The sequence below is a fragment of the Schistocerca americana genome, chromosome 6 (genome assembly GCF_021461395.2).
Source record: "Schistocerca americana isolate TAMUIC-IGC-003095 chromosome 6, iqSchAmer2.1, whole genome shotgun sequence".
NCBI lineage: Eukaryota > Metazoa > Arthropoda > Insecta > Orthoptera > Acrididae > Schistocerca > Schistocerca americana.
This window is the reverse complement of record NC_060124.1, coordinates 134,410,015-134,437,299: the sequence shown is the minus strand read 5'-3', so window position 1 is coordinate 134,437,299 and position 27,285 is coordinate 134,410,015. Positions and strand designations below refer to the sequence as shown.

General features: G+C 42.6%; 1 protein-coding gene across 1 annotated transcript in view; it reads left to right on the top strand.

Annotated features, from left to right (window-relative positions):
- The window catches only part of LOC124620008 (neural-cadherin-like), a 306,270-nt gene that overhangs the window by 116,485 nt on the left and 162,500 nt on the right, over nt 1–27,285 (top strand). Inside the window, exons 5-9 of the mRNA XM_047146673.1 lie at nt 4,937–5,170; nt 25,065–25,237; nt 25,331–25,480; nt 25,606–25,911; nt 25,987–26,260. Coding sequence (XP_047002629.1) covers nt 4,937–5,170; nt 25,065–25,237; nt 25,331–25,480; nt 25,606–25,911; nt 25,987–26,260 — 1,137 coding nt within the window. The remainder of the gene's footprint in view (nt 1–4,936; nt 5,171–25,064; nt 25,238–25,330; nt 25,481–25,605; nt 25,912–25,986; nt 26,261–27,285) is intronic.

Below are 27,285 nucleotides of genomic sequence, written 5' to 3'. Positions count from 1 at the left end.
TTTGCATAATAGATCACAAAGATGCAAAACGAGTCATTTTACATTCACATCACTTAAGTTTTTCTTTCTCTTCCCCCCCCCCTCCCCACCTCAACAAACTTCATGAGGGAATAAATATACTATGAAGTTGGAGTCAGAATGCCCAACTCCTAAACAGATTTCTACAAGACGATCATGGGTAAGAACCACATACACTCATGGAAATTGAAATAAGAACACCGTGAATTCATTGTCCCAGGAAGGGGAAACTTTATTGACACATTCCTGGGGTCAGATACATCACATGATCACACTGACAGAACCACAGGCACATAGACACAGGCAACAGAGCGTGCACAATGTCGGCACTAGTACAGTGTATATCCACCTTTCGCAGCAATGCAGGCTGCTATTCTCCCATGGAAACGATCGTAGAGATGCTGGATGTAGTCCTGTGGAACGGCTTGCCATGCCATTTCCACCTGGCGCCTCAGTTGGACCAGCGTTCGTGCTGGACGTGCAGACCGCGTGAGACGACGCTTCATCCAGTCCCAAACATGCTCAATGGGGGACAGATCCGGAGATCTTGCTGGCCAGGGTAGTTGACTTACACCTTCTAGAGCACGTTGGGTGGCACGGGATACATGCGGACGTGCATTGTCCTGTTGGAACAGCAAGTTCCCTTGCCGGTCTAGGAATGGTAGAACGATGGGTTCGATGACGGTTTGGATGTACCGTGCACTATTCAGTGTCCCCTCGACGATCACCAGTGGTGTACGGCCAGTGTAGGAGATCGCTCCCCACACCATGATGCCGGGTGTTGGCCCTGTGTGCCTCGGTCGTATGCAGTCCTGATTGTGGCGCTCACCTGCACGGCGCCAAACACGCATACGACCATCATTGGCACCAACGCAGAAGCGACTCTCACCGCTGAAGACGACACGTCTCCATTCGTCCCTCCATTCACGCCTGTCGCGACACCACTGGAGGCGGGCTGCACGATGTTGGGGCGTGAGCGGAAGACGGCCTAACGGTGTGCGGGACCGTAGCCCAGCTTCATGGAGACTGTTGCGAATGGTCCTCACCGATACCCCAGGAGCAACAGTGTCCCTAATTTGCTGGGAAGTGGCGGTGCGGTCCCCTACGGCACTGCGTAGGATCCTACGGTCTTGGCGTGCATCCGTGCGTCGCTGCAGTCCGGTCCCAGGTCGACGGGCACGTGCACCTTCCGCCGACCACTGGCAACAACATCAATGTACTGTGGAGACCTCACGCCCCACGTGTTGAGCAATTCGGCGGTACGTCCACCCGGCCTCCCGCATGCCCACTATACGCCCTCGCTCAAAGTCCGTCAACTGCACATACGGTTCACGTCCACGCTGTCGCGGCATGCTACCAGTGTTAAAGACTGCGATGGAGCTCCGTATGCCACGGCAAACTGGCTGACACTGATGGCGGCGGTGCACAAATTCTGCGCAGCTAGCGCCATTCGACGGCCAACACCGCGGTTCCTGGTGTGTCCGCTGTGCCGTGCGTGTGATCATTGCTTGTACAGCCCTCTCGCAGTGTCCGGAGCAAGTATGGTGGGTCTGACACACCGGTGTCAATGTGTTCTTTTTTCCATTTCCAGGAGTGTATTATCCTTACAGCACATTTTTACTCAATGAAGACTTTCTTTCTTAAAGATGAGTTACCCGAGAACATTACTCCATACGACATTACTGAATAAAAATATATCTACTTACTGATTTGTCTCTTACCAAGATTTGCAATGATTCCAAGGACAAATGTGGCTGGGTAAGTTGTTTTAGGAGTTCCAAAATGTATCTTTTTCAGTTTAAATTCTCATCAGTATGAACTCCTAAGACTTTGAAGTTTCTACTCAATTTATCATTTCCTCACTATGTGTTATGCTTATCACTGGTACAGATGTTCTGAGCTGAATATGTTGTGTCTTTTTAAAATTGGGGATGAGGCCATTCACAGAAAACCAGCCAATGATACTTTTAAGAACTTTGTTTACCATTTCTTCTGTTTCTGTATGTATGCTTGGTTTGATTACAGTTCTGTAAAAAGAGCTAATTCTGCTTTTTGTATACAAGATGGGAGATCATTTACATATATGAGGAACAGTAGTGGACCTAAGATTGAACATTGGGTAACCCTATTCATGCTTTCTCCCCAGTCAGAATTATATCCCTGGACTACACTGGTGTCCTAAATTAAAGCAACAAATGGAAATTTTGCAAGGTGTAAACAGGTAGTAAAAGAGAAAGAATGTAAAGAACATAGAATGTAAACAACTGCAATATGCATAACGGTACACAAAAATGTTCTTCATTGTTACCAACTTAATGGATTTGCACATACTTTCCGACAACTGGTTAATGTGCTCAGCATGGGGCATTACCACGTCTGGCTGCAATGCAGGCCTGACAACAATGGGGCATGCTGTGAGTGATGTCATCAATCTAATGTTGAAGCAATAATGCCCATTCTTCCAGCAGGGCTGCTTGCAAGTCTTGGAGAGTGGTTGGTGGATGCTGAGATGATGCAAGATGTGTCCCAAGGGCAACCCAGACATGCTCTATGGGATTCAAATTGGGAGAGCAAGCAGGCCGAGCCATGCGTGCGGTATGTTCCTTTTCTAAGAAAACATCAACCACCTGTGCTCTATGAGATCGAGCATTATTGTCCGTCAGTATGAAGTCTACCTCACAACAACTGCACATAAGGTCCCAGTATCTTGTGGCGATATCTCAAAGCAGTTAAACCTTGCCGATTCACCCGTACAATTTCATGAAGAGGTGTTTGAATGGTCAACATAATCTCTTCCCCCACCATTAAGGATCCTCCTTGATATCAACCTCTTGGCACAATGTTTGGATTCTGAAATCATGTTACACATTCCCCCCAGATGCAGATGCATCGAGGATCACTCTCCAGACCAAATTGGGACTCTTCCGCCAAAAGAACATTGGCCAACTGTTCGACCGTCCAGGTAGCATGTTGACAACTCCACTCTAGATGTTCCCTTCTGTGAAGACGCATCAGAGGTACATGTACAGTAGGTCTCTAGCAATAAAGGCTACTCTGGCAAAGCCTTCTGTACACCATCTGTCTTGGTACAACATATCCAGTGGATGCTGTGACATCAGATGGCAGCTGCTGTGCAGTACTAAGGTGGAACTGTTGTGCCCTTATAGCCAAATAATGGTCCTCTCTTTTTGATATCACACATGGTTGGCCCTACCCTGGTCTTTTGGGTACTGTTTTGGTCTCTATAAATTGTTGACACATCGAAGAAACAACAGAATGATTCACATTAAGCTCTCGGGCCACATCAGTTTGTGACTTTCCTGCTTCCATTTTTCTTATGGCCCTCCACCGCAGAGGGGTCTTGTAGGTGCCTTCTTTGTCCCATACTGCACCATCTGTGACTGTATACACAGCAATTGTGGATGTGGAACTACCCAGCTAACACTACCCCATTTCATAGGTGCCCTGACATGATCATGCCATCTTCCATGCAGAACACAATTGTATGGTCATCTGTTGACATTTTCTATGGTTATACCCTGAATTAGACACAACTCGCAAATATCAGTTTGTTGCTTTAATTTTGGACACCAGTGTATATTGCTTGAATTACTAGGTACAACTTCCTGCATTCTTTTGATTAGATAGGACGTTATCCATTGGTTGGCTGTATGTGTTATAAATTTAAGTCCTCCACCACATTTTTCTGCCTTACTTAACAGGCTGCTCAAAACTTTTCTCGCTCTGTAGTTGGTATTATGGTATCATAACAGAGTAAGAAAACATTTTTGTTTAGTCTAGAGAATTTAGAGAGTCAATATAAATTTTTGTTTCCATGAGATTGCGTCCCCCCCCCTCCCCCCCCCCCCCCCACACGCCTCTCCTCCCCCCCCCCCCCCCCCCCAACAAAGTCCTGCATCTAAGTCTGAGGCAGACTGATCCATGAGGAAGGGTTGTATATACAAATGACAAGTAACTTACCCCAGCTTTGCACAGGTAGCAGTGAGTATCTATGGCCAGACAGCTTGTCTGGAGTAGCAGTAACAAATTATACACACAAACCTATGAATCTCTCTATCAGTGAAAACCATATCAAAATTCCTTCAGTACTTCCTGAGATTAGCCTTCACTTACAGACAGAAAAACACTACGAAGGACACTCATTTATGACATGTATAGAAGAAGAAGTGGCCTTATTTATAATTCATATAAATCAACACAGTATCATGCAAGTCATCCTACCATAGATACTTAATGCTACCCATGCAAAGCCAGGGTAGATCACTGGTTGAGCATAAAAACAAATTTGTATAATGTAAGGTACTTCTTGTGGTGATAATAACCAATACAAGTCTATGTATTGCATTCTGTTTGATTGTGTCCATCTTGGTCATCTGTCTCTCATAACTTTTTGTCTTGCTCAGTTTTCCTAGGAGGATGTGGCCTGGTGACAGTTAATCATTCTCCTCATTCTTATTTTCATTTTCCAATTCTCAATACTGTAGACCTAAGAGTGTTGAGAAGATCTAAAATCAGACTTCACTACTACACACCAGTTAAAGGTAGTCATGCACAGAGCACACCAGTACATGGTCTTTCCAGTGGATTACAGTTCCTCTTTGAACCCTCAGTACCTTTGTAACCAGTGAATGTGTTCTTGGACAACCTTGTTTATGGCAAAACTTGTGTTGGGATGTTTCACATGGCTGTTAAGACGACTCTAATGCACTTCTCTCATTCATGTGAGAAGCTGACAAATGCAGAACACTCCAACACCTAGAGACACTATACTTCACAAGGAGAGCAGATTTTAAGATAAATCAGTAAAACTAAGTTTTACCAAAAATGAATGTGTGTAATTTTACACACCATCAGGCTTTCTGTGCAAATTCTGCAATGGTTTCTGTTTTGTGTGCAGGTGAAATAGTAGCAAACATGACAGCAGTTGATTATGATGATCCAGATGAGGGAACTAATGCAAAGACAATGTACACTATCGAAAAAAATGTTGTCGATGAAGACACAGGACGACCAATATTTGAGGCTGATCCTGAAACTGGTGTCATCAGAACTGCTATATGCTGCTTGGACCGTGAACGCACAGCTGACTATGCCATACAAGTTGTTGCTGTAGATGGTGGAGGACTCAAAGGTGATGTACAGAGAAATGGCCATATGTACTAGATTTATTTAACATGTCTCAACATACACTACATGACCAAAAATCCTGGAAACCCATTGATGTTCCTTTCAAAGACACCATCCCAGTAACTAGCATCATTTGAGACCGCATGACACTATTTCCACAATGTTTAATCTCCATGCTGGGTTTTTTTTGCTCAATTCTGAAACAATGAAAGTGTAATTTGTTTAATTTTTCTGAACCACTGTCTGTTGTTGATGCTAGAATTTTGGGAAAAATTTGTCTGACACCTCAATTCATCCTGTATATGATCAATAGCAAATAACGGTCACATGTTTCTCATATTCAAACGTCTCAAAAATGAGATCGACAGGAAGTGCAAAATGGCTAAGCAGGGATGGCTAGAGGACAAATATAAGGATGTAGAGGCCTATCTCACTAGGGGTAAGATAGATACTGCCTACAGGAAAATTAAAGGGACCTTTGGAGATAAGAGAACGACTTGTATGAATATCAAGAGCTCAGATGGAAACCCAGTTCTAAGCAAAGAAGGGAAAGCAGAAAGGTGGAAGGAGTATATAGAGGGTCTATACAAGGGCGATGTACTTGAGGACAATATTATGGAAATGGAAGAGGATGTAGATGAAGATGAAATGGGAGATATGATACTGCGTGGAGAGTTTGACAGAGCACTGAAAGACCTGAGTCGAAACATGGCCCCCAGAGTAGACAATATTCCATTGGAACTACTGACGGCCTTGGGAGAGCCAGTCCTGACAAAACTCTACCATCTGGTGAGCAAGATGTATGAAACAGGCGAAATGCCCTCAGACTTCAAGAAGAATATAATAATTCCAATCCCAAAGAAAGCAGGTGTTGACAGATGTGAAAATTACCGAACTATCAGTTTAATAAGTCACAGCTGCAAAATACTAACATGAATTCTTTACAGACGAATGGAAAAACTAGTAGAAGCCAACCTCGGGGAAGATCAGTTTGGATTCCGTAGAAACACTGGTACACGTGAGGCAATACTGACCTTACGACTTATCTTAGAAGAAAGATTAAGGAAAGGCAAACCTACGTTTCTAGCATTTGTAGACTTAGAGAAAGCTTTTGACAATGTTGACTGGAATACTCTCTTTCAAATTCTAAAGGTGGAAGGGGTAAAATACAGGGAGCGAAAGGCTATTTACAATTTGTACAGAAACCAGATGGCAGTTGTAAGAGTCGAGGGACATGAAAGGGAAGCAGTGGTTGGGAAGGGAGTAAGACAGGGTTGTAGCCTCTCCCCGATGTTGTTCAATCTGTATATTGAGCAAGCAGTAAAGGAAACAAAAGAAAAATTTGGAGTAGGTATTAAAATTCATGGAGAAGAAATAAAAACTTTGAGGTTCGCCGATGACATTGTAATTCTGTCAGAGACAGCAAAGGACTTGGAAGAGCAGTTGAATGGAATGGACAGTGTCTTGAAAGGAGGATATAAGATGAACGTCAACAAAAGCTAAACAAGGATAATGGAATGTAGTCTAATTAAGTCGGGTGATGCTGAGGGAATTAGATTAGGAAATGAGGCACTTAAAGTAGTAAAGGAGTTTTGCTATTTGGGGAGCAAAATAACTGATGATGGTTGAAGTAGAGAGGATATAAAATGTAGGCTGGCAATGGCAAGGAAAGCGTTTCTGAAGAAGAGAAATTTGTTAACATCCAGTATTGATGTAAGTGTCAGGAAGTCATTTCTGAAAGTATTCGTATGGAGTGTAGCCATGTATGGAAGTGAAACATGGACGATAAATAGTTTGGACAAGAAGAGAATAGAAGCTTTTGAAATGTGGTGCTACAGAAGAATGCTGAAGATTAGATGGGTAGATCACATAACTAATGAGGAAGTATTGAATAGGATTGGGGAGAAGAGAAGTTTGTGGCACAACTTGACCAGAAGAAGGGATCGGTTGGTAGGACATGTTCTGAGGCATCAAGGGATCACCAATTTAGTATTGGAGGGCAGCGTGGAGGGCAAAAATCGTAGAGGGAGACCAAGAGATGAATACACTAAGCAGATTCAGAAGGATGTAGGTTGCAGTAGGTACTGGGAGATGAAAAAGCTTGCACAGGATAGAGTAGCATGGAGAGCTGCATCAAACCAGTCTCAGGACTGAAGACCACAACAACAACAACATGATCATTGGGATTCAAGCCAACACATTCTATATCTGCACTACAACTAGACTTCGCAAGCTATCTTACAGTGTGTGGTGGAGGGTATTTTGTGCACCTCTGTCACTTCCCCCCTTTTCCGTTCGAGTCACTAATGGTTCACAGGTAGAGCAATTGCTGTTAAGCCTCCATCATAACTGTAATCTCTCTAATTTTGTTTTCACGGTCCTTTCATGAGATATACATAGGAGGAAGCAATATATTGGTTGACTCTCCTAAGAATGTGTACTTTGACACTTTAATAGTAAACTGCACCACAATGCAGAATGCCTCTCTTGCAGCATCTGCCGTAGGAGCTGGCTGAGCATCTCCATGATACTTTCATGCTTGCTGAATGAACCTGTTACACAGAACAGGTCAGTTCAGTAAAATCCAAGTTGTTTCTTTAAAACCATAATACTTGCTTTATATATTGTAACATTATCATGTGATAAATAAATTATTTAATTCCACACTGTTGACACTGTGTTGCAAACCTGCTATTGTGTAAAATATTGTAATGAGAATCTGATTTTATTTTATCATCAGCAAGACTAAATGCTTCAAGCCCAAAACAACAGCAACAGACCTAGAGCATTAAACAACTTTCATAAATTTCTGTTTTGCATACTAAATTAAATGACATGCATTCATTACCCATTGGTCAGATCCCGTAGTCCTCATTTCAGTGGCACTGCAATGTGGTTCATAGCCAGGGACCAGATTTTAATTCAGGTGCTACTATGTTAATGCAGTCATCAAATGTGTATGTTTGGAGATGTACTCAAATTGCTTATGTTACATTAAGGTTTTACAATGAATGTAAATGCCTCTCAAATAACTTCCGGGAATTCAGCCAGGTAACACTTTCAGCAACCGCCGATATTTCGGCGGGAGAACACCTCGCCATTTTCAAGGCAAACTGCAACGGACAGGCGGCGTACATGCAAATTTAATACCTTGGTTCTCTGACAGAAGCAGGAAAGATAACACACACACACACACACACACACACACACACACACACACACACACACACACACACACTCTGAACACTAGTGCCACCAAAGATGACCAAAGTCAGAGCTATCGATAGTGAGACTATGAATTCGCAGGTGAGGCAGCATTGACTCTGTTCCTCCGGTTTTTGACAAGGGAGAGAGCCGGATTCCAAACAGAGTTTAAACAGAAACATCCATCCCTGTTAACGAGGTTGCTCACTAATTTAATCTCAACTGCCTCCCTAATGACACTGTCCCAATAGCTGGACGTGCATGCCGATATCTCTGTGTTATTATATAACATGGGGTGACCAGTATCCAAGCAATGTTCGGCAATAGCAGATCTATTTGGCTTCTGTAATCGTGTGTGCCGTTTATGCTCAGTACATCTGTCCTCCACGGTCCTGATGGTTTGATTAATATATGCCATGTCGCAGCTACAAGGAATACGATATACACCCGCCTTACGCAGTCCAAGATCATCCTTAACGGAACTCAAAAGTGCTCTAATTTTAGATGGAGGTCAGAAAACACATTTCACATCGTATTTCCATAAAATACAACCGATCTTATTGGATGTGTTTCCTACGTAAGGCAAAAAGGCAGTAGACTTAGGTGTTGACTCAGAATTATCATCAATCACCCAATGTGCAGTTGGTCGATAGCACAATGCATGTTCAATCTGTCTATCACTATAACCATTTTGACAAAATGTAACTTCAAGATGGGACAGCTTGAAGGAGACTGCATCAGCTAAGAATACTGGAAAATGAGGAAGCTCAGGTTGGAAAGAGCAATGTACAAGGGACAATTGTAATCCTTATTGTTGCTTCAGTAGATATGCAATTAACTTTCTTCTGAAGCTGGAGATGTTATTTAGTTCTCTAATATAGTGCGAGAATTTATTCCAGAGTTGGGTTCCTTCTAATGAGGAGGACTTCAAGCAAGTGGTTCAACGATGGAGTTATGTAATTATTTTTAGATTACTTCATAAACAGTTGCTTTGAAAAAAAAATAAAAATAAAAACAACTCTGCTCCTTCATCTGTACTATTCAGTTGCCATTATGACAAAGAATTTTAACTGTAATATTATGAAAAGGATAAATTATACACACATTAAAGAGAAGATACCAAGTAACAGAGAAGAACAATCAAAAGACTGCTATACATTTAAGCTTTCAGCCCAATGCCCTTATTCCAAAGCAGGGAACACAAGCACATTCATATTCACACACGCACAATTCACACCCACATGACAACTGTCTCTGGCTGGACCATGGATTGCAACTGCACCTGATGGGAGAAGCAGTCTGGTGTGAGTGTTGGAGGGAGGGGAGGGGGGTAAGGAGGTGGCATGAGGTGGGGAGGAGAAGGTATAGCAGGTTAAGGGTGGGACAAGGTGTAGTTGTGCTTGTGAGAACATAGAAGGTATGTGGTGGGGACAGGGTGGGGCTGCTAGGTGCAGTCAGGAGGGGTGTGGAAGGGGGGGGGGGCATAGAGCAAAAAAGGAGCAGGGGGAGGGGGCTGAGCAAAAAAGGAGCGAAGTAGAGAAGTGGAAAAAAAACTATTTGTGTTGGTGGATTAGACAGCTGTGTAATGCTGGAGTGGGAGCAGGGAAGGGTATAGGTTGGTGAAGGATAGGGACAAGAGAAGGTTGAGGCCAGGAGGTTAATGGGAATGCAAGATGTATTGCAGGGAGAGTTCCCATTTGTGTCATATACAAAAATTGGTGTTGGTAGGAAGGATCCAAGTGGTGCAGGCAGTAAAGCAGTCATTAAAGTGAAACACTGTTCATTTGCTAGATTGAGTCTTCTTTCTTTTTATGTTTTTTTTTATGTTGGGTTGGTTCCTACTTTACTTTTAATTTTAGGTGGACAGTGTGTTCAGTAGTTGGGTGGTCCAACTGTCTCCTGGCCACAGTTTGTTGGTGGCCATTCATGCGGACAGACGCTTGTTAGTTAGTTATCATGTGCATGTAGAAACTTTACACGGGCAACTATTATTTGTCTATGCTGGCAAAATCAGAATTAAACTGATATAAGTAGTAGAGTTAGGTAGAATTTGCATTCCTCAGTTCAAGTATTTGGCTGTATTTTAGGAGTGGCTAGTGAAGTATTCATGTACTTGGTGTTTAAATTTTTGAGGATTTTCAGTTTCTTGTCAGATGTCCACAGGCAACATGTTATAGACTTTTACAGTATAATATAAAGCTCCATTCTGAATGCTAGAGGGAGTTGCATAGTGTAATGTGGAAATTATTTGTACTTCAAGAATTGTGGTTATCAGTTATCAATTTTATACAGTATTCATGTTGCAGCTGTATGTAGAATAAACATCAAATCAAATCAAATTTTTATTATCACGTAACATGCCTCAAACAATCCAAGATTGTGACATACATGACTTGTCAATTTTAAGACTAACATACAGACTAATAAACTAATCTAACATGACAGTACATATCTGTACTTTACAAATTATCATTTTTTTTTAATCTACGGTTACAATATACATGGTGTTACTTTTTAGAAAGATACAAGAAATCCTCTTACACTAAAGCAGCATTTACTTTTAAAATATTATTCCAAGCTTCTTTTAGTATTTTTTAGATCTAGATCACTTTTTCCCTTACAGATTTTATTTACAAATTTTGTGCCCATGTAGCATGGAGTTTTTCAATCTAGTTTGAGTAAGTGGGTAGGTAGTGCATGTTACGTGTCCCCCTTTTTTTTCCAGTCTGAATGTTTTGAGGAGATTAGTATTCTCAGACCTCCAGAAAATAAAGTTGTACTTAACTGCTGAGACAAAATATGCATAATATACAGTTTTTTAACTGCCAGGTCAGTGACACTAGGTAAGACATTCATGACATACACTAGACTGTTCAGTTGACTAAGAATGTTATCTACATGATCACTTTACAACATACTTTTATTTATTAACACACCAAGGAATTTGCCACAGCTTACAATGTCCATTTGAAGCGGAGACATGTGGTATCATCGCTTACAGTCATTAACGTTCAGTGAACCGCTTTTATTGCTGTGCGCATGCACTATGTTCAAGGGGGAGGCTTGGTGACGGAAATGACTAGAGCAGTTTTGGTCATGACACATTTATTCTTCACAAGTCTTACACTAAGTTACAAATACAATTCACCCCTAATGCTCATCCATACAGGTGCATTGCCCTAGCGGTACAGGTCGATTACTGATCCCAGAGGGTATACACTCCAGTGGTGAGCTGTGGTGTGACTGAGTGGACCGAGTGAGAGAAAAGCCGCATTGCCGAATGCTCAGCTCCTGGCATGACTGGAGGCACCATGATGTCCACGAAAGGGAGAAAGACACTGCCAAACTGAAGGGCGTGCATACCGCGAAACGAGCGACTGCGTTTAAGACTGTGCGTACACGTTTGTGGGGAAGTCACGTTAACTTGACACACATGATCAGTAGTGGGAGAAGTGAGGTGTGTGTCGTGTTGCATTGACCAGCTCACACTGTCCACCTACTTTGTCCCGTGTGGTCCGGTGCGTGACGCACCGTTGCCAAAATTCAGCTTAATGGTATAACTGCACTTTTGAGTGCTGGGCGTCGCTTACTTGTGTTGGCTGTGCCATATTTCAGCCCTTTGTGCATTTGAACAGTGCACCCACCACACAGATTCCCCCTTGGAGAGCGGAGCTCCATAGCTGCAACAACACAGTGACTGTTCTGTGCTGCACATGTGTTTAAAGTTCGCACGCTGCGTGATGACAGTGCGGCATTGTTGGTGGGCATTAGTCGGCATTGGAGGGGCGGTGGCCCATGACGTCAGTGCACTGGACTGGCGTCCATGCGGTGGGTGTGTCCTCGCACAGTCGGCTAGTGACAGTGGCGGCAGGCACTGGCTACAACTATCCATAGCAACGCATGGTGAAGGTGCGGGCTGCAGGACATTTGGTATGACGTCTTGAAGGCACTGACATCTTAATTCGCAAGAGCTACAAAAAAAGTTACTATTTACATTGTTCAGAGTGGTATCAAGAGTGGCAATCCAATTGTTCATACATTGCACTGTTCCACAAGTTCGCCAAGTGACTCAGTCACAGGAACACATCACAGCACTCAAACCGACCTTGACACTCGAGACATCGGAGGTCCGGAGAATATGCACGAGTGCGGTACCATTGGGACTCGAACACGGGTCTGGGAGCTGCTACGGACAAGCCGGGCAGTGTGGAGCATGATGTCCGGAGCTTGACGGCAACGCGAATACAGTAAACTGGTGAGGATGTCGATCTGGCCTCAATGCCTGAGTTGTGGAGGCACAGGGCACGAACACAGGTCCAGGAGCTGCGATGGTCACGGGTGGCATTGTCTGGGGCTACCGGCTGAAGGTGCGGGCAGCTGGATACCAGGTCTCTACAGCAGATGGCGGCTTGTGGACGCCGGATTCTGACAGCGTTCGGCAGCTCTGGCACGTGTTTGCTGTTTTGGGTGGTGTGGCACATTGGCGATGCAGCATGGCTATTTGAATTGGATGTGGTGGCTGGCGTGCATGACGTAGTCTGCTGGCGGCTATGGTGGGTGCAACCAGTGCGCCTGTGGTGGGTGCGGTCCGGGCAGGCATGCAAGTTACCTGTGTGGTGTGGGGGGAGGCAAACCTGGCAGCGCAATGACAGTAGGCTGCAGCTGTGCATCACCATTGGCTATGGGTGCATGCTCCGTCTGACCGCTGGCAGAGGGAGTGTCGTCTGTAATCAGATGTTCCGCCGGGTTGAAGAAATGTGTGTCTGCTGGAGCGGGCAAGATGTAAGCTGGCTTTACTCGGTTGATTGACAATGTAGACAGCTTCCTGTTGCTCGTGATAAGCAGCGTTTAGTCTCCTCGGGCGATCACGCGGTGTGGTCCACAGTAAGGCAGCCAGAGAGGTGACTGTACTGCATCAGTACGCAACATGACGTGCATGCAATGCAGCAGGTCAGCATACATAAATACCTTCCCGGTGCCATGCCGCAATGGTGTGTGCGCTCGGAGGCCGGCCATGTGAGTGTGCAGACGTTCTGCCAGAGTGGGTGCCACAGCATTGTGTGGGAGTGGTACTTCTTCGACAAAATCGCCCAGGATTGTCAGAGGTTGTCCATAAACGAGGTCGGCAGGTGACGCGCCGATCTCCTCCTTCAGCGTTACTCACAGGCCGAGCATCACCAGTGGGAGTGCCTCTGGGCATGAGGTGTCGTGGCAAGTTAGGGTGGCTCTCAGAGTCCTGTGTAACCTGATGCGACACAGTCTGGCAACATGCGTGAACAATGCCCAATCAAACTGGCAGCCATGGTCAGTTGTCACATGACTGAGACATCTGAAGCGTGTCACCCAGGTGTCGATGAATTCAGTGGCAATGGTCTTGGCAGTGATATCCGTGGCAGGTGTTGCTTCCGGCCAACAAGTGAAGCGGTCCATCATAGTTAAGAGATACCGCTTGCCTTGAGAGAGAGGAAGTGGGCCAACGAGGTCCATGTGAATGTGCGCAAATCAGCGTGTCATGTCAGGGGAGTTGCCCACGTGTGTGTGTGGGTGTGCCTCCCGACTTTTGCACGCTGACATGCCATTAAGTGGGTGCTCATTTGCGGCAGTCCTTCTGAAGCCTGGTCCAGACGAAATGTGCAGCCACAAGCGTCACAGTGGTGTTGGTGCAGGGAGTGTGACAGTCCGTGGGCACAGTCGAAGGCACTGCTCTTGGATTTCTCTGGAACAAACGCTCAGTGCGTGCTGATTGAGATGTCACTCCAAATCTTCCGGGCAGAGCCGGGGACAGGCAGCAGCTCCAGCTGCAGGCTGCTGGAAGTGTTGTGACGGAAGTGCTGCTGTTCTTCATCACTCTCCTGTACTTGGGCAACATCCTCAAAGTTCACACAGGGTGAGATGATGGCACACGCTCGGGACAAACAATCAGCGACGATATTGTCTAGCCCCGAAATATGTCGGACGTCTGTCGTGAATTGCAACATGTACTCTAATTGCTGAAGTTGGCACGGTGAACACTTAGTGTGATTGTTCTGGAATGCGTGACTACTCGGTTTGTGGTCAGTGAAAATGATGAATTGTCGGGCTTCTATGGACGACCGGAAATATTTCACCATCGCATAAACAGCAAGCAACTCTTGGTCGTAAGTGCTCCAAGCATGTTGCTATTTGGATAGCTTCTTAGAGAAAAACCTAGAGGCTGCCAGCTCCCGCCGATGCGCTGTTGTAACGCCACACCGATGGTGGCCTGGCTGGCATCCATGACTACAGCCAAGTACCTCGTCATGTACCGGGTGTGCGAGCAGCATCACTTCTGTGAGATTCTGAGTCCATGAAGCTCTGCTCCATTGCGTCCGTCCAATTCACAGGGGTCTTTCCCTTTGAGGTAGGACCGTGTAATACCTTAGTCAATGGCTTTTGCACAGCAGCAGCATTGGACAGGTGTCGGTGATAAAAGTTCAACATGCCAAGGTAATGACGTAATTCTTCGTGTGTCTGCAGACGTAGCACATTCAGTATCCCTTGCACTTTCTCCAATAGTGGCATCGATCCGGTGGGGGTAATTAAATGGCCAAGGAACTCAATTTCCATCACACCGAATTCACATTTCGCTGGATTAATAACAATGTCGGCTTTACTCAGGCACTGAAAGACGGTCGTTAGGTGGTGGCGGTGAAGCTCGGGCGACTTCAAATACACCAGGACGTGGTCGAGGTACGTGAAACAAAATGGCAAGCCTTGAAAGACGCCATCCAGGAATGGCTGCCAAGTCTGGGCAGCATTCCAAAGACTGAAAGTCATAAACAGGCTTTTGAAAAGCCCCAAGGGCGCTACAATAGCTGTTTTTTCAATGTCTTTGGGTGCCACTGGAATTTGGGTGTATGCCTTTGTGCAATCTACCTTGCTGAACACTGCACAGCCTGTCAAAGCATAACTGAAGTCTTGAAGGTGTGGGACTGGGTTTTGGTCCAGCACCATTCATGAATTAAGGGCATGATAGTCCCCACATGGGTGCCACGAATTGTCTCTTTTTGGTACTAAATGTAACACTGATGACCATGGGCTGCTCGATGGTCGAACGATGCCATGCCACAGCGTGGCCTCAAACTCTACCTTTGCTGCTGCAAGTCTATCAGGCGCGAGTCGACGTGGGCGACACAATGCGGGGGGTCTGAGTGTGGTTATTATGTGGTGCATAGTCGAATGTTTAATGTCTCTGGGTGCGCCGGCTGAGTGGGTGAGGTCAGGGAATTTTTCAAGGATGTCAGCATAAGGTCCAGGGCACTTCACAAGTTTGTAGAATGTGGCCTGCTGGGGCTGTTCCACTATCTTTAAATTTGTTGTTGCATTGATGAGCTGGCCGTTTGCAATGTCGGCTAACAGCCCGTAGTGGCCAAGAAAGTCTGCACCCAGGATGGGGTAGTTGACATTGGCCACAGTAAAACTCCACGAGAATGTGAGGCATAGATCTAGATCTAAATTGTGGCTGTGTGTGCCATGAGTTGTAATAGCTGAATTGTTTGCTGCTGTGAGGCTGAGTGCCTTGTCCCGCCTGCAGTCTCATAACATAGAACAGGGGAATATTGAAAGGTCCGAACCCTTGTCGACAAGGTACCTCACACCCGCACCCCGTTCTGCGACAAACACATGCTTCGATATCGTACTGCAGCTGGGTGTGCATAGGTCTGGTCACAGCTGGCCTTTTAGGTGCGAGCAAGAAGCACGGTACCTGGTTGCTTCATTGCTGAAATGGGGCATGGTACCAGCAATAGCCGCTTTGTGCATGTTCTGATGTCTGCGGGGTACTGTTGGAGTGGCTGTTGCTGTGTTGCCAGCTGCATGAGCCATGCCGCCTGTAGCGTGGTCTACTGCCGCTGCGATGTGTACTGCCCTCTTGCTGCAAGCGCGCTAACCAGTTGACTTGTGTGAAGAGAGCTGCCACCTGTGCTGCTAAGTTTTGCAGTAGCTGGTGCAGGTCAGCATCCAATGTGGGTGCAGGAGGAGCGCACCGCCACAGAGGTGGGGGGATGGTGTCATAAGGTGCCGTAGCCATGGTGCTAGGTGCCATTATCAGTACATTGTGCACCCGGTCAGCCAAGCTAGTGACAGCATCCAGCTGCATCTCCATCTGTGCTGCTATCGCTGCCTGCACCTGAGCTGGGAGGCTGCACACCCAGATAGTGTGTAACAGCGAATCTGGCACCATGTTGGCCTGCACAATGTTCTACATGTGGCACAGGAACAGTGAGGGCCTCCAGTCACCTCGTTCTTCTTGCCGCAGCAGTTGTTGTACTCATTGTTCTTCGGACGACGAGATCTGCCATATCAGCTCTTTCTTGAACTGTTTGTAGGATGACTGTGTCGGTGGGGCAGTGATTATATCCTGCACTTTGGCCACATAGTTCTGGTTGAGCTGGCTCACTACGTGTCCAAATTTTGCCAGGTCACGGGTTACATGGTTGCTCCTAAAGACCACCTCCACTTGGCTGAACCACATTACAGGGTTGCGGAGCCAAAAGAGAGGCAGCCTGATCAACACCCATCTGGTGCTTGTGGGCACTCCTGCGATTGTAGGAGGCATTGGTGGGGTGGGGATTTGTGCTTCAAAATTGTCCTGGGCTGACTGTGGCTGCACAGCATCTGCATGTGAAGTCCGTGCTTGTAGCTCACTCTCCAGCCCCTTGTTGTGTGCAAACAGGTTTTCAACAGTCTTTTGCAACTGTTCTAATGTCGCCATCTTAACTTAGAGTCGTGCTCTCACACAAGGGGAAAGCACACAATGAAAATAACAAAATGACAAAGGGAAACACTCAAAAAAGAATAACACTAGTCAGTTAGCAAATGAAACATAAACGCACAAAACCAATACAAACAAAAGAGTTTGTTAAAAAAAAAAAAAAATAGCTTATCACGACGGAGCACTGTTTGGGCACGGGCATGTACATGCCAGCCTACTCGCAGTTCCACGTCACTCATACCGGCGTACATTCGTCACCACATATTTTTAGCCTCGGATCACATCGGGGTCACCAGTGAAGTGGAGACATGCGGCATCACTGTTTACAGTCATTAATGTGCTGCGAACCAGCTTCATTGCCATGCCCATGCACTATGTTCAAGGGGGAGGCTTGGTGACAGAAATGACTAGAGCAGTTTTGGTCATGACACATTTATTCTTCACAAGTCTTACACTAAGTTACAAATACAATTCATCACTAATGCCCATCCGTGTATGCACATTGTACTAGCAGTATGGCTCAGTCACCGATCCCAGAAGGTATACACTCTAGTGATGAGCCGTGGCACGACCGCGTGGACCGAGCGAGACAAAAGCCGCATGACCGAATGTTCAGCTCCTGGCATGACTGGAGGCACAGCAATGTCCACAAAAGGGAGAAGGGCACTGCCAAACAGAAGGGTGCACACTGTGAAACAGGTGACTGTGTTTAAGACTGAGCATACGCGTTTGCGGGGGAGTCGCGTTAACTTGATGCATGTGGTCAGTGGCGGGAGATTTCGATGTGTGTCACGTCACATTGACCAGCTTGCACTGTCCACCTGCTTTGTCCTGTGCGATCTGGTACGTGACGCACCATTGCCAAAATTCGGTGTAATGGTATAGCTTCACTCATGAATGCTGGGCATCATTTACTTGTGTTGGCTATGCTGTAGTTCAGCCATTTGTGCGTTTTTTTGTTCATATAGCTAATTTCACTTGTACACCACGCTGATTGTTTCATGATGAAATGAAGTTTAATTTCAAATTATTATTTTTTACCCATGCCTCCACCTCCCCAAGTATCTGTTTCGTACGGCGGATTAAGTCTTCATCGGTTTTACAGCAGACTATCGCTGTTGAATCATCTGCAGAAAGGATGGTATTTGACTCAACCTGGCATGGCATATCATTGATACCATATAATAAGAAGACGGTAGTGTCCCTAATATCAAGCCTTGTGGAACACCTAATTGTATGTGTTTCCAGCCAGAAAGGAATCTCGTGCCGCTGTAATTAACAAGTAGTCTTTGTTTTCTGTTTGCCAAATATGATGACATCCAACTAAGAGTTTTCCTTGAAAACCATAGTTAGTCAAATTTTGAAGAAGCTGGTAATGGTTTGGTGTCAAAGGCTTTGGTAAGCTCGCAGAAGATGCCTGATACACACATTCTATTATCAAAGCTACTGCTAACTTTTGTGACCAATTCATTTATTGCATGGGTTGTACTGTAGCCTTTCCTGAAACCATACTTGTTCCATGAAATAATGTTGTGGGATGAATTATAGTTTTCTATCTGGTCACATGCAGCTCTCTCAAATATATTTTTTTTAAAAAGTAACAATGAGATACACCTATAGTTTCCCATTTCATCCTGTTTGCCGTTTTTATGAATTGGCAGAACTTCAGCATGTTTTAACTAATGTGAAAAACATTCTTCTTCGAATGACTGGTTGATTATGAGGGAGAGTGGATGTGCAATACTACGACATACTGATTTTATTATTCTAGTGGGAACCTTTCCCATCCCAATGAGCTTAAATTTTTAGGGACATTATGGTTTTAATGACATCAGAGCTTAAAACAGGTGAAAATTTAAAACCCAAGCAATTTCTGTCTGCCACACTAGTAGCTGTACTTGACAGTGAGCAGTCACCAATTTTGTTACAACTAATGAAGAAATTATTGAAGGATTCACATATAGCATTGGTATCTATAACTGTTCTACTGTTTATCGATAGTTTAGAAAGACATTTTGTCTCCATCTCACTGCCAACCTCACTTCTTATACCAGACCAAACAGCTTTGAATTTTTTTTCTTTTAGAATGACTGTATTGTTTTCATTGTGCTTTACTAGTTTAGCTACTTTGTCAGATTTTTTTGTATTTGTTTACATATTTAAGAAATTCGGGATTTCAATTAACTTTTGCTTCCATATGCGGGTTCCTCTTCTTAATGCTAGACCTCTAATTCCTTTTGTTACCCATAATCTGCTTTTCTGAGACTCAGTCTTTACTGTTACAAAAGGGAAGCATTCACTGAATATGCTCATGAATTCGGTTGAAAGTTATTGTAGTTGTCATATGTTGAGGTGTTTTTGCTGACTGACCATACAGTGAGGCTTAGTTTTTTAATAAATACTTACATATTCTTGGCTGAAGTTCCTACATCTGTTTGTTGTGCTGCCTAAATTTAATTGTGATAATGACACAAATATTGCTGTGTGGTCTGATACTCCTAAATCTGAAACACATTTTTCTTTGACACTGTAATGATAACTGCTTAAAATATTATCAATACATGTTGAAGTAATTGCTGTAACTCTTGTGATTTGGCCAAAATTTAGATTTAGTCAATCTGTGGCCATCAGATTCTTTAAATGTAAAGCAGTTCTTACATCTACATTGAAGTCAGGACATATAACTAGTTTCTTACACAGTTTTTCAGTTTCAAATTTATCGAAGAACACTGAGCTTATATGGTACCCAGGGATGTGATGCATCCTGATGACTGACATGTTGTACTTTTTAAGTTCTATACAACAACTTTCAAAAGTACGTTCTTCATTACAATGGCTAGAATTCTGTCTGATTTCATAGTTTATGGATTTCATAGTCAACTTTGCAAGAGCCTCCATACCTGTTAGTTCTGCCAAAAGCTGGTGGCCAGTTTATACCCTGGAAGTCTGTTGAGAAGATTGATATTTTTAATTCTAAGCCAATGTCCATTCAGACATATTACTTACAATGACTGTTTCATACTTCCTAATAGAATTTGAGTATCATATAGCTTGTTGATAATTCTTCTAGACAGATCTCCAATGTCCAAATGCATAATGAAGTTATTATTGCATACATTATCAGGTAAAGCATCTTTAAAACTAGTTTGTTTACATGTTAAAAGAACTTCCATCTTTGTATTGAGTACTTCTTCTGTATTGTTAGAGTTGGGCCTAATCTGTTGGAACTGGCATCTTTCACTAGTTTCCCTGCATGTAGGCACTTAAGGCAATGGCTTGTTTACTTGTGCAGCTGTTTTCATGCGTTATTTTGTCAACTATATCTGATGTGAGTCTTTTCATACCAGATTGATTCAAGTGTTGTCCATGCATTGTGTAACTAGCTTTTTTATAACTGTTGACATCGAGAAGTCTTACATTTTTGAACTTCGAACAAAAGTGTTTTACTTTTTCATTCATTCATCAGATTTCACTGCTTGTTCAAGACCAGTCCACCAGATCAAACCTCATAGGTCGATCCATCACTATAATGTTTGTAGTCGATGACAAATGCTAGCCATACAACCATATGATAGAGTTTGGTGAAGGTATACAAAGTATGTTAGCAATTTTGTCTGCATGTCAACACAATGAGAGAGATTTCTGAATGAGAAGCAGGCAGAAGTAAGCTTTTTGGTTACTGTATCTACATGCTGGTGCCATTTCAGTTTTATTATTTAACTGGGTACCTAGGAAATTTGCACGTGGCTCATACTGTGTAAGCCTTTTGATCTCAGCTTCTGGTAGATGTAAGTCATTTTTATTTCTTTGTAACTGCGTAATATGAGTTTTTGCTAAATAAGGGTTAAAGTGTTGGCTGTAAACCAGTTGTAAATGTGTCCCATTATTCTGCTGGCTGTGTCTAGTATGTATGTGTTTGGATCCTTTATCAACATACTCATGTCATCAGCAAACATTACACTTTATGAAGAGTCCTCCAATTCCTCTGGTAAATCTTTTATGCAGAACAAGAACAAGAGTGAGTCAAGCACAGAACCTTCCAGCACGCCATATTTCATGTTTCCTCCTCTGATTTTAATGTTATTCCTGTTGTATCATTTGTTAATGTGACCATCTCTTTTCAGTTGCTAATATGAGGGCTGGAACTTAAATAGTGGCAGTAATAGCACCTTGGGCAGCCTGAGCAAGGCATGTCATCAACAGTTCCTGTCTCTCTGTACCTCCTCCATGTCTGAACAACATCGCTTTGGTTCACTCCGAGATACCTGGACACTTCCCTTGTTGAAAGGCCTTCCTGGCACAAAGTACCAATGCAGACACAATCAAACTGTGGCATTGACATTCTAGGCATGGTTTAACTACAGACAACACGAGCCATGTACCTCCTTCCCGGTGGAATGACTGGAACTGATCAGCTGTCGGACCCCCTCCAACTAATAGACACTGCTCATGCATGGTTGTTTACATCTTTGGGTGGGTTTAGTGACATCTCTGAACAGTCAAAGGGACTGTGTCTGTGATACAGTATCCACAGTCAATGTCTATCATCAGGAGTTCTGGGAAGCAGGGTGATGCAAAACTTTTTTTGATGTGTGTATTTCCATCATGAGTGGGGTTCCTAACTAACTCTTCTAGGTAGTTTTCAGAGCAGGTATTTGGTAATATTTCATAAGAGTCTTATCAGGCCCACCACTAATAAAACTGTAATTTTCCCAGTTAACTGTTGGATGATTAAAGTCTCCACCAGTGATTGCAGTATGATTGGGGAACTTACGTACAAGTGAACTGTAGGTTTTCTCACCGGCCGCAGTGGCTGAGCGGTTCTAGGTGCTTCAGTCTGGAACTGCGCGACTGCTATGGTTGCAGGTTCAAATCCTGCCTTGGGCATGGATGTGTGTGATGTCCACAGGTTAGTTATGTTTAAGTAGTTCTAAGTTCTAGGGGACTGATCACCACAGATGTTAAGTCCCATAGTGCTCAGAGCCAGCTGAACCATTTTTTGTTGGTTTTCTCTATAGTTTTTGATTACATCAGGAGATGAGTCTGGTACATGATAGAAGATTTTATGACCACCTCTGATACTGAGTCTTGCCCAAACAATCTCACATGCCAATGCAATTTTTATCTCAGTGGATTTGAGTTTTTGAGTTTCTTGTCTACTATGACAAATACACCACCTCCATTTCCCATTTACCTATTGCTTCAATATACACTTATAATTTCCCTAAAAATAAATACAATGCTGTGCTCCAAACATACATTCTCAGAAATTTATGTTCAACAGCAGTAGAATTCTCCTGGCCAGGGATGCCACCTTTGCCAGTGCTAGTCTGCTTTTTATGTCCTCCTTACTGTGTTGATAATGGGTTATTTTGCTGCTGTGATAGCAGAATTCCTTAACTTCATCCACTTCATTATCCCCAATTCTGGTGCATTTTATGCACTTTAGCCCTGGAAAAAGCAGTTTTTGACCCCCCCCCCCCCTCTCTCTCTCTCACTCACTCACACACACACACACACACACACACACACACACACACACACACACACACACACACAGAGAGAGAGAGAGAGAGAGAGAGAGAGAGAGAGAGAGAGAGAGAGAGAGAGAGAGGTACAGATACATATGTAATAATAACAGAGGCTTTTCCAATATACTTCTCCAAAGTGCTAAATCACAAATGACATAACTGAGCTGTATGTTTGGCTTAAAAATATTTGTCATCTTCCAAAGAATCTCTGTGACATTTCTGTCAGTCCTCTCTTATTTCTTCTACCGAGCAGTAAGATCTTCTCTGTCTTCTTTACGCTTTCCTCTAAAGTTTTCACTTGCAGCTTATACCCTGTACCATCAGTCTGCTTCTCAACTTCTTGATTTGTCTGTATGCCCTTGTCTACAGTCTCCACAGCTCTTCAGCTATTGGAGATAGCTAGACTGAACTATCAGGATTGGAGCTTCTCCTAAATCTTTTCACTTTTTTGCAAGGCTTCACTCTAATGCAGTCTTCTGACCTAGATCTAAAATTACTACTGCAAGCTGCAGCTTGCTATTGTACTAACTCTTCTTGAGCTGCTGCCAAATCAGCTCAAAGTTTCAAGATTATCTGCTCTTTTGCCAACAAAGTTATTTTGTAACATAGTGATAACCACTGGATCTTCAGAAATTGCCAGTATCATTCCTCATGTATGTAGTATTGCAATATCCCATACAAAAATAAAATTGACATTTCTCACACTGATTTCCATCCCTGACAGTTATGTGGCAGTGCGCACACTAGTCCATTTTGGCAGTAAACTTTTGCTTCAAGCATTAAGTTAATGATGCCAGTTCAGTGACAGATAATGGCTAAGGGTTTTCTAAATCAGATTTTTGATGAAATTGTTTGGAAAAGAGAACTATTTAGTATAATTTCATAACATAAATTAACTATAGGTTTTGAGCTTAAATACCTTGTGAAAATTATTCCCAAAAGAGTACTTTATTTACAAAAGAAAACTAAATTTATTTACATGTGATCATTTTTACATCATTTGTAAGAGCAGTTTATTGGTTCTAAAGAGCCTCTTAAGGAAGGTTCTATGGTAGATGAAAACATTAACAGCACCAAAAGAAGGATTATTTTTAAGATGACCTCAGGATCTGTCTTACATGTTGATATCTGCCAACTTGGATTTAGATTACATTTCTTCTTTGGGTCAAGTGGTCTCTTATGAGACAGTTGGCTGTAACAAAACCATTCTCTTATTGTGTATGGTAGATTCCACCTTGACTGAGTATTTCTGGCACAGGGAAGAAATCAAAGTTATTTTATGACACTCACACAGCCACAGACACACTCAGTACTGATTACTTTATACTGCACAATACCGTTACTGCCTAACTGCTTATGTTACAGATTTTTAGGTTCACAAAAATCTTTCGTAGATGAGCACATGGCTGATTTCTGTCCCTATTCTCAACCAGCATTCATGCTCTGATTGCCTGCTGACTGACTGACTTACTAACAAAAAACACTCATTTAAAACAGAAGGCATGCTCACAATTTAACAACAGAAATTATGTTTTATAAGTGCATTCAGTCATAATGTTTTGTACATGAAATGGAAACCAAAGACTATTATACATAACAAATTAATTAACATTGCTGTTGGTATTAATACCTCTCAACTACCACAAAAATTGATTACCTCTGTAGTTATGGCATGGGCGTTGTGTAACTCCATTAATCGATTTTAATCAACCAGAGTACACTGTCCTGCCCCTTTGGTTGACTCATTCAGTACAATCTCTGCAGTACATCTGTCCCTCCATTTCTTTTTTGATGATGAACAATTTTAGAGACATATTAGTATTATTTAACATTGTATGACCAACTCATACTTCCATTCTACCAAGCATTATGGTTCTCTGTGGGTGCTCAGGTCTCATGCTATGTCCAGACTGTTGTAATTTCAACAACTTCTTTTTACCACTCAAAATTCTGTTTCTTTTCTCTTCAACTTTTACTTGTTACCTTTACTGTCCACATAACAATAGCATTCCAAAAATCTTGCAAGCGTCAAACATAAAATATGATGCGTAGCCAAAAGAAATTTTTGTGACATAAGCCCCAGACTTTTCCACAATAAGCTATATCTATGTTACTTGAAAAGTTTCTCTAACTTCCAACTAGTTTCATTTATGTGTAATTTTAGATGTCTTGTAAATGTCAGCAAGGTCACTGAACCCTGTCTTTTATATTTGCATAAATCTTATAGCCGAATGAAACAACTGCTCTTAATTGCAGTAATTCTTGTTTGTAAAAGTAAAATGAAATGGTTACAATGGTTATTCTATATCTACATTTACACTCCACTATCCATCTGGTATTACAAATATTTTACATGTTTGATATAACTGTCCTCATACAGCATTTATAGATTTAAAATTCACAGTTCTTTGTGCATTATTCTTTCTCAACAGGAACGGGAACTGTTTCTATCCTAGTTAAAGATGTTAATGACATGCCACCTGAGTTTGCAAAGACTGAATGGATTGCAGAAATAGATGAGACAGAGGGATTAACTGTATCCAAAAACACCATTCTGACTGTTACTGCTCATGATCAGGATGAAGTAAGCTCTTTCCAGTACAAGGTACCATTCATTGCAGATATCCTCATACAGATTTCTGTAGTATGTGAATATAGACATCAGAAATTAAAGTCATGTCAGTGAATCATTTCTCAGGTTGTTGAGAACAGTGGCTACGGTTCTGACAAATTCACACTAATTGGGAATAACGATGGAACTGCCTCACTGAAAGCAGTCAAGCCACTTGATTATGAAGAAGGAAAACAGAACAATTATTTTAGATTCAAAATACAAGTTACTGACAAGGTATGTAACTTTTTTATTTATTGATGAGATTGTCTGTGATTGGTCTCTTAATCTGGTGTAAAAATAAGTTATTTATTCATAAGTTTTATACATTTCATTACTATACTGCCTTTATTTATTTTAAGGAGAGGGATAATGATACTGAAGGGTATCACACCAGATATGCTTGGGTAACAATAAAACTAAGAGATATAAATGACAATGAGCCAACCTTTCAAAATCACAGGCTTGAAGTATTTATAGAAGAAAAAGCCAGTATTAATACTCGTTTAGCTACATTTAGAGCAACTGATGCTGATAAAGGAGGGAAAAGTAAAATTAATTACCAGATTCAACGCTCATCCGATCCTAGGAGACATTTCAGGATAGATCAACATGGAACTGTTTACCTTCAACGTAAGCTAGACAGAGAAACTATGCCCAGACATCAGGTAATCAGTTTGTTGTGATATTTTTTGCCTTTTATTGTATTTTCTGTGTTCAAACATGATTTTTCTTTTGTGTAGATACAAATACTGGCAATTGATGATGGAACTCCACCAAAAACAGTGACAGCAACTTTGAGTGTAACAGTGAAAGATGTCAATGACAATGCACCAGTGTTTCAACACAATTACCAGGCTGTCATTCAAGAAAATACTCCACCAGGAAAAATTTTAGAAGTTTTTGCAACTGATGAGGATGACAGCCATGTGGGTAATGGTCCACCATTCACATTTCGAATGGCTGCAGATGCAGATGATATCATCAAGTCATCATTTCACCTTGAAAATTATCACTGTAAGTTAATTCTTCTATATAACCTATATGAACATTTATAAAATACCATTTTTATAAGTAACTTAAAGTTCCAATTGTTAGCAGTAAGAAACTATTCTAAAGACTTCAGGAAAAGCACATGTTAATCTTTATTGTTGTTTGAGATCCACATGAACTTGAAACACACACACACACACATTCATTTTAAAAAATCATCTTACTAAACAAGGTAAGTTTTAGTAGTGATGACGTACAGGAAGTCTGAACAAAAAGATGTGCAGATCAAATCAGGAAAAGAATTACTTAAGAGTAGAAGAGCGCATGAGCACATGAATGTACAATGTTAAGGATATTGAATAGTAAATGAACATAATGGTAAAATAAATTGAATAACAAATACAGTGATTTGATGCCTTTGACAAATGCGAGAATGTGACAGTCAAAAAACCTCATGTATCTATTTTTATCTTTGCAGGAGAGCTATTGTGTCAGTTGTACCCTTTTAGTGTGAGTGCACATAATCAAATAGTGCATGATGCAAGTGCCTCCACAGCCAATCTAGAGAGGTCACCTCATAACCTGGACAGACAGTGCAACAAGCAATGTGTTCTGTGTACAACAGCGCAATGCGAGCCAAGCACAGTGGGGCCCTCAGCCTCAATGACGTTTACTTACTTATTGTATGCTCACCTATGAGACTGTATGTTGATGTGGTCTATAGTCATGAGACTTTGTACTGTTACCCACTTCATTCAGTGTTATTATGAAGCTCCTCATGTGGAAGCAGAATAAAACTTCGCAGTGCTACCTCTGATATTGTGTCTGTACAATGTTACAAGATACTTGGCAATGGGGATGAAATTCTACTCTACATGTTTTGTTTGTTGGTTTGATGTGCTGCCAACATAACAGTGGAAGAAATTCTTTAATCTCCTCTTGAACAGCAGTGAGTTCTCACTAATCAGCAGCAGATTCTCTCATGGCACTAAACAATCTGGCAGCCTTGTTGATGCACCAGTTTCTGACACCATTGATGCAACTGCCAC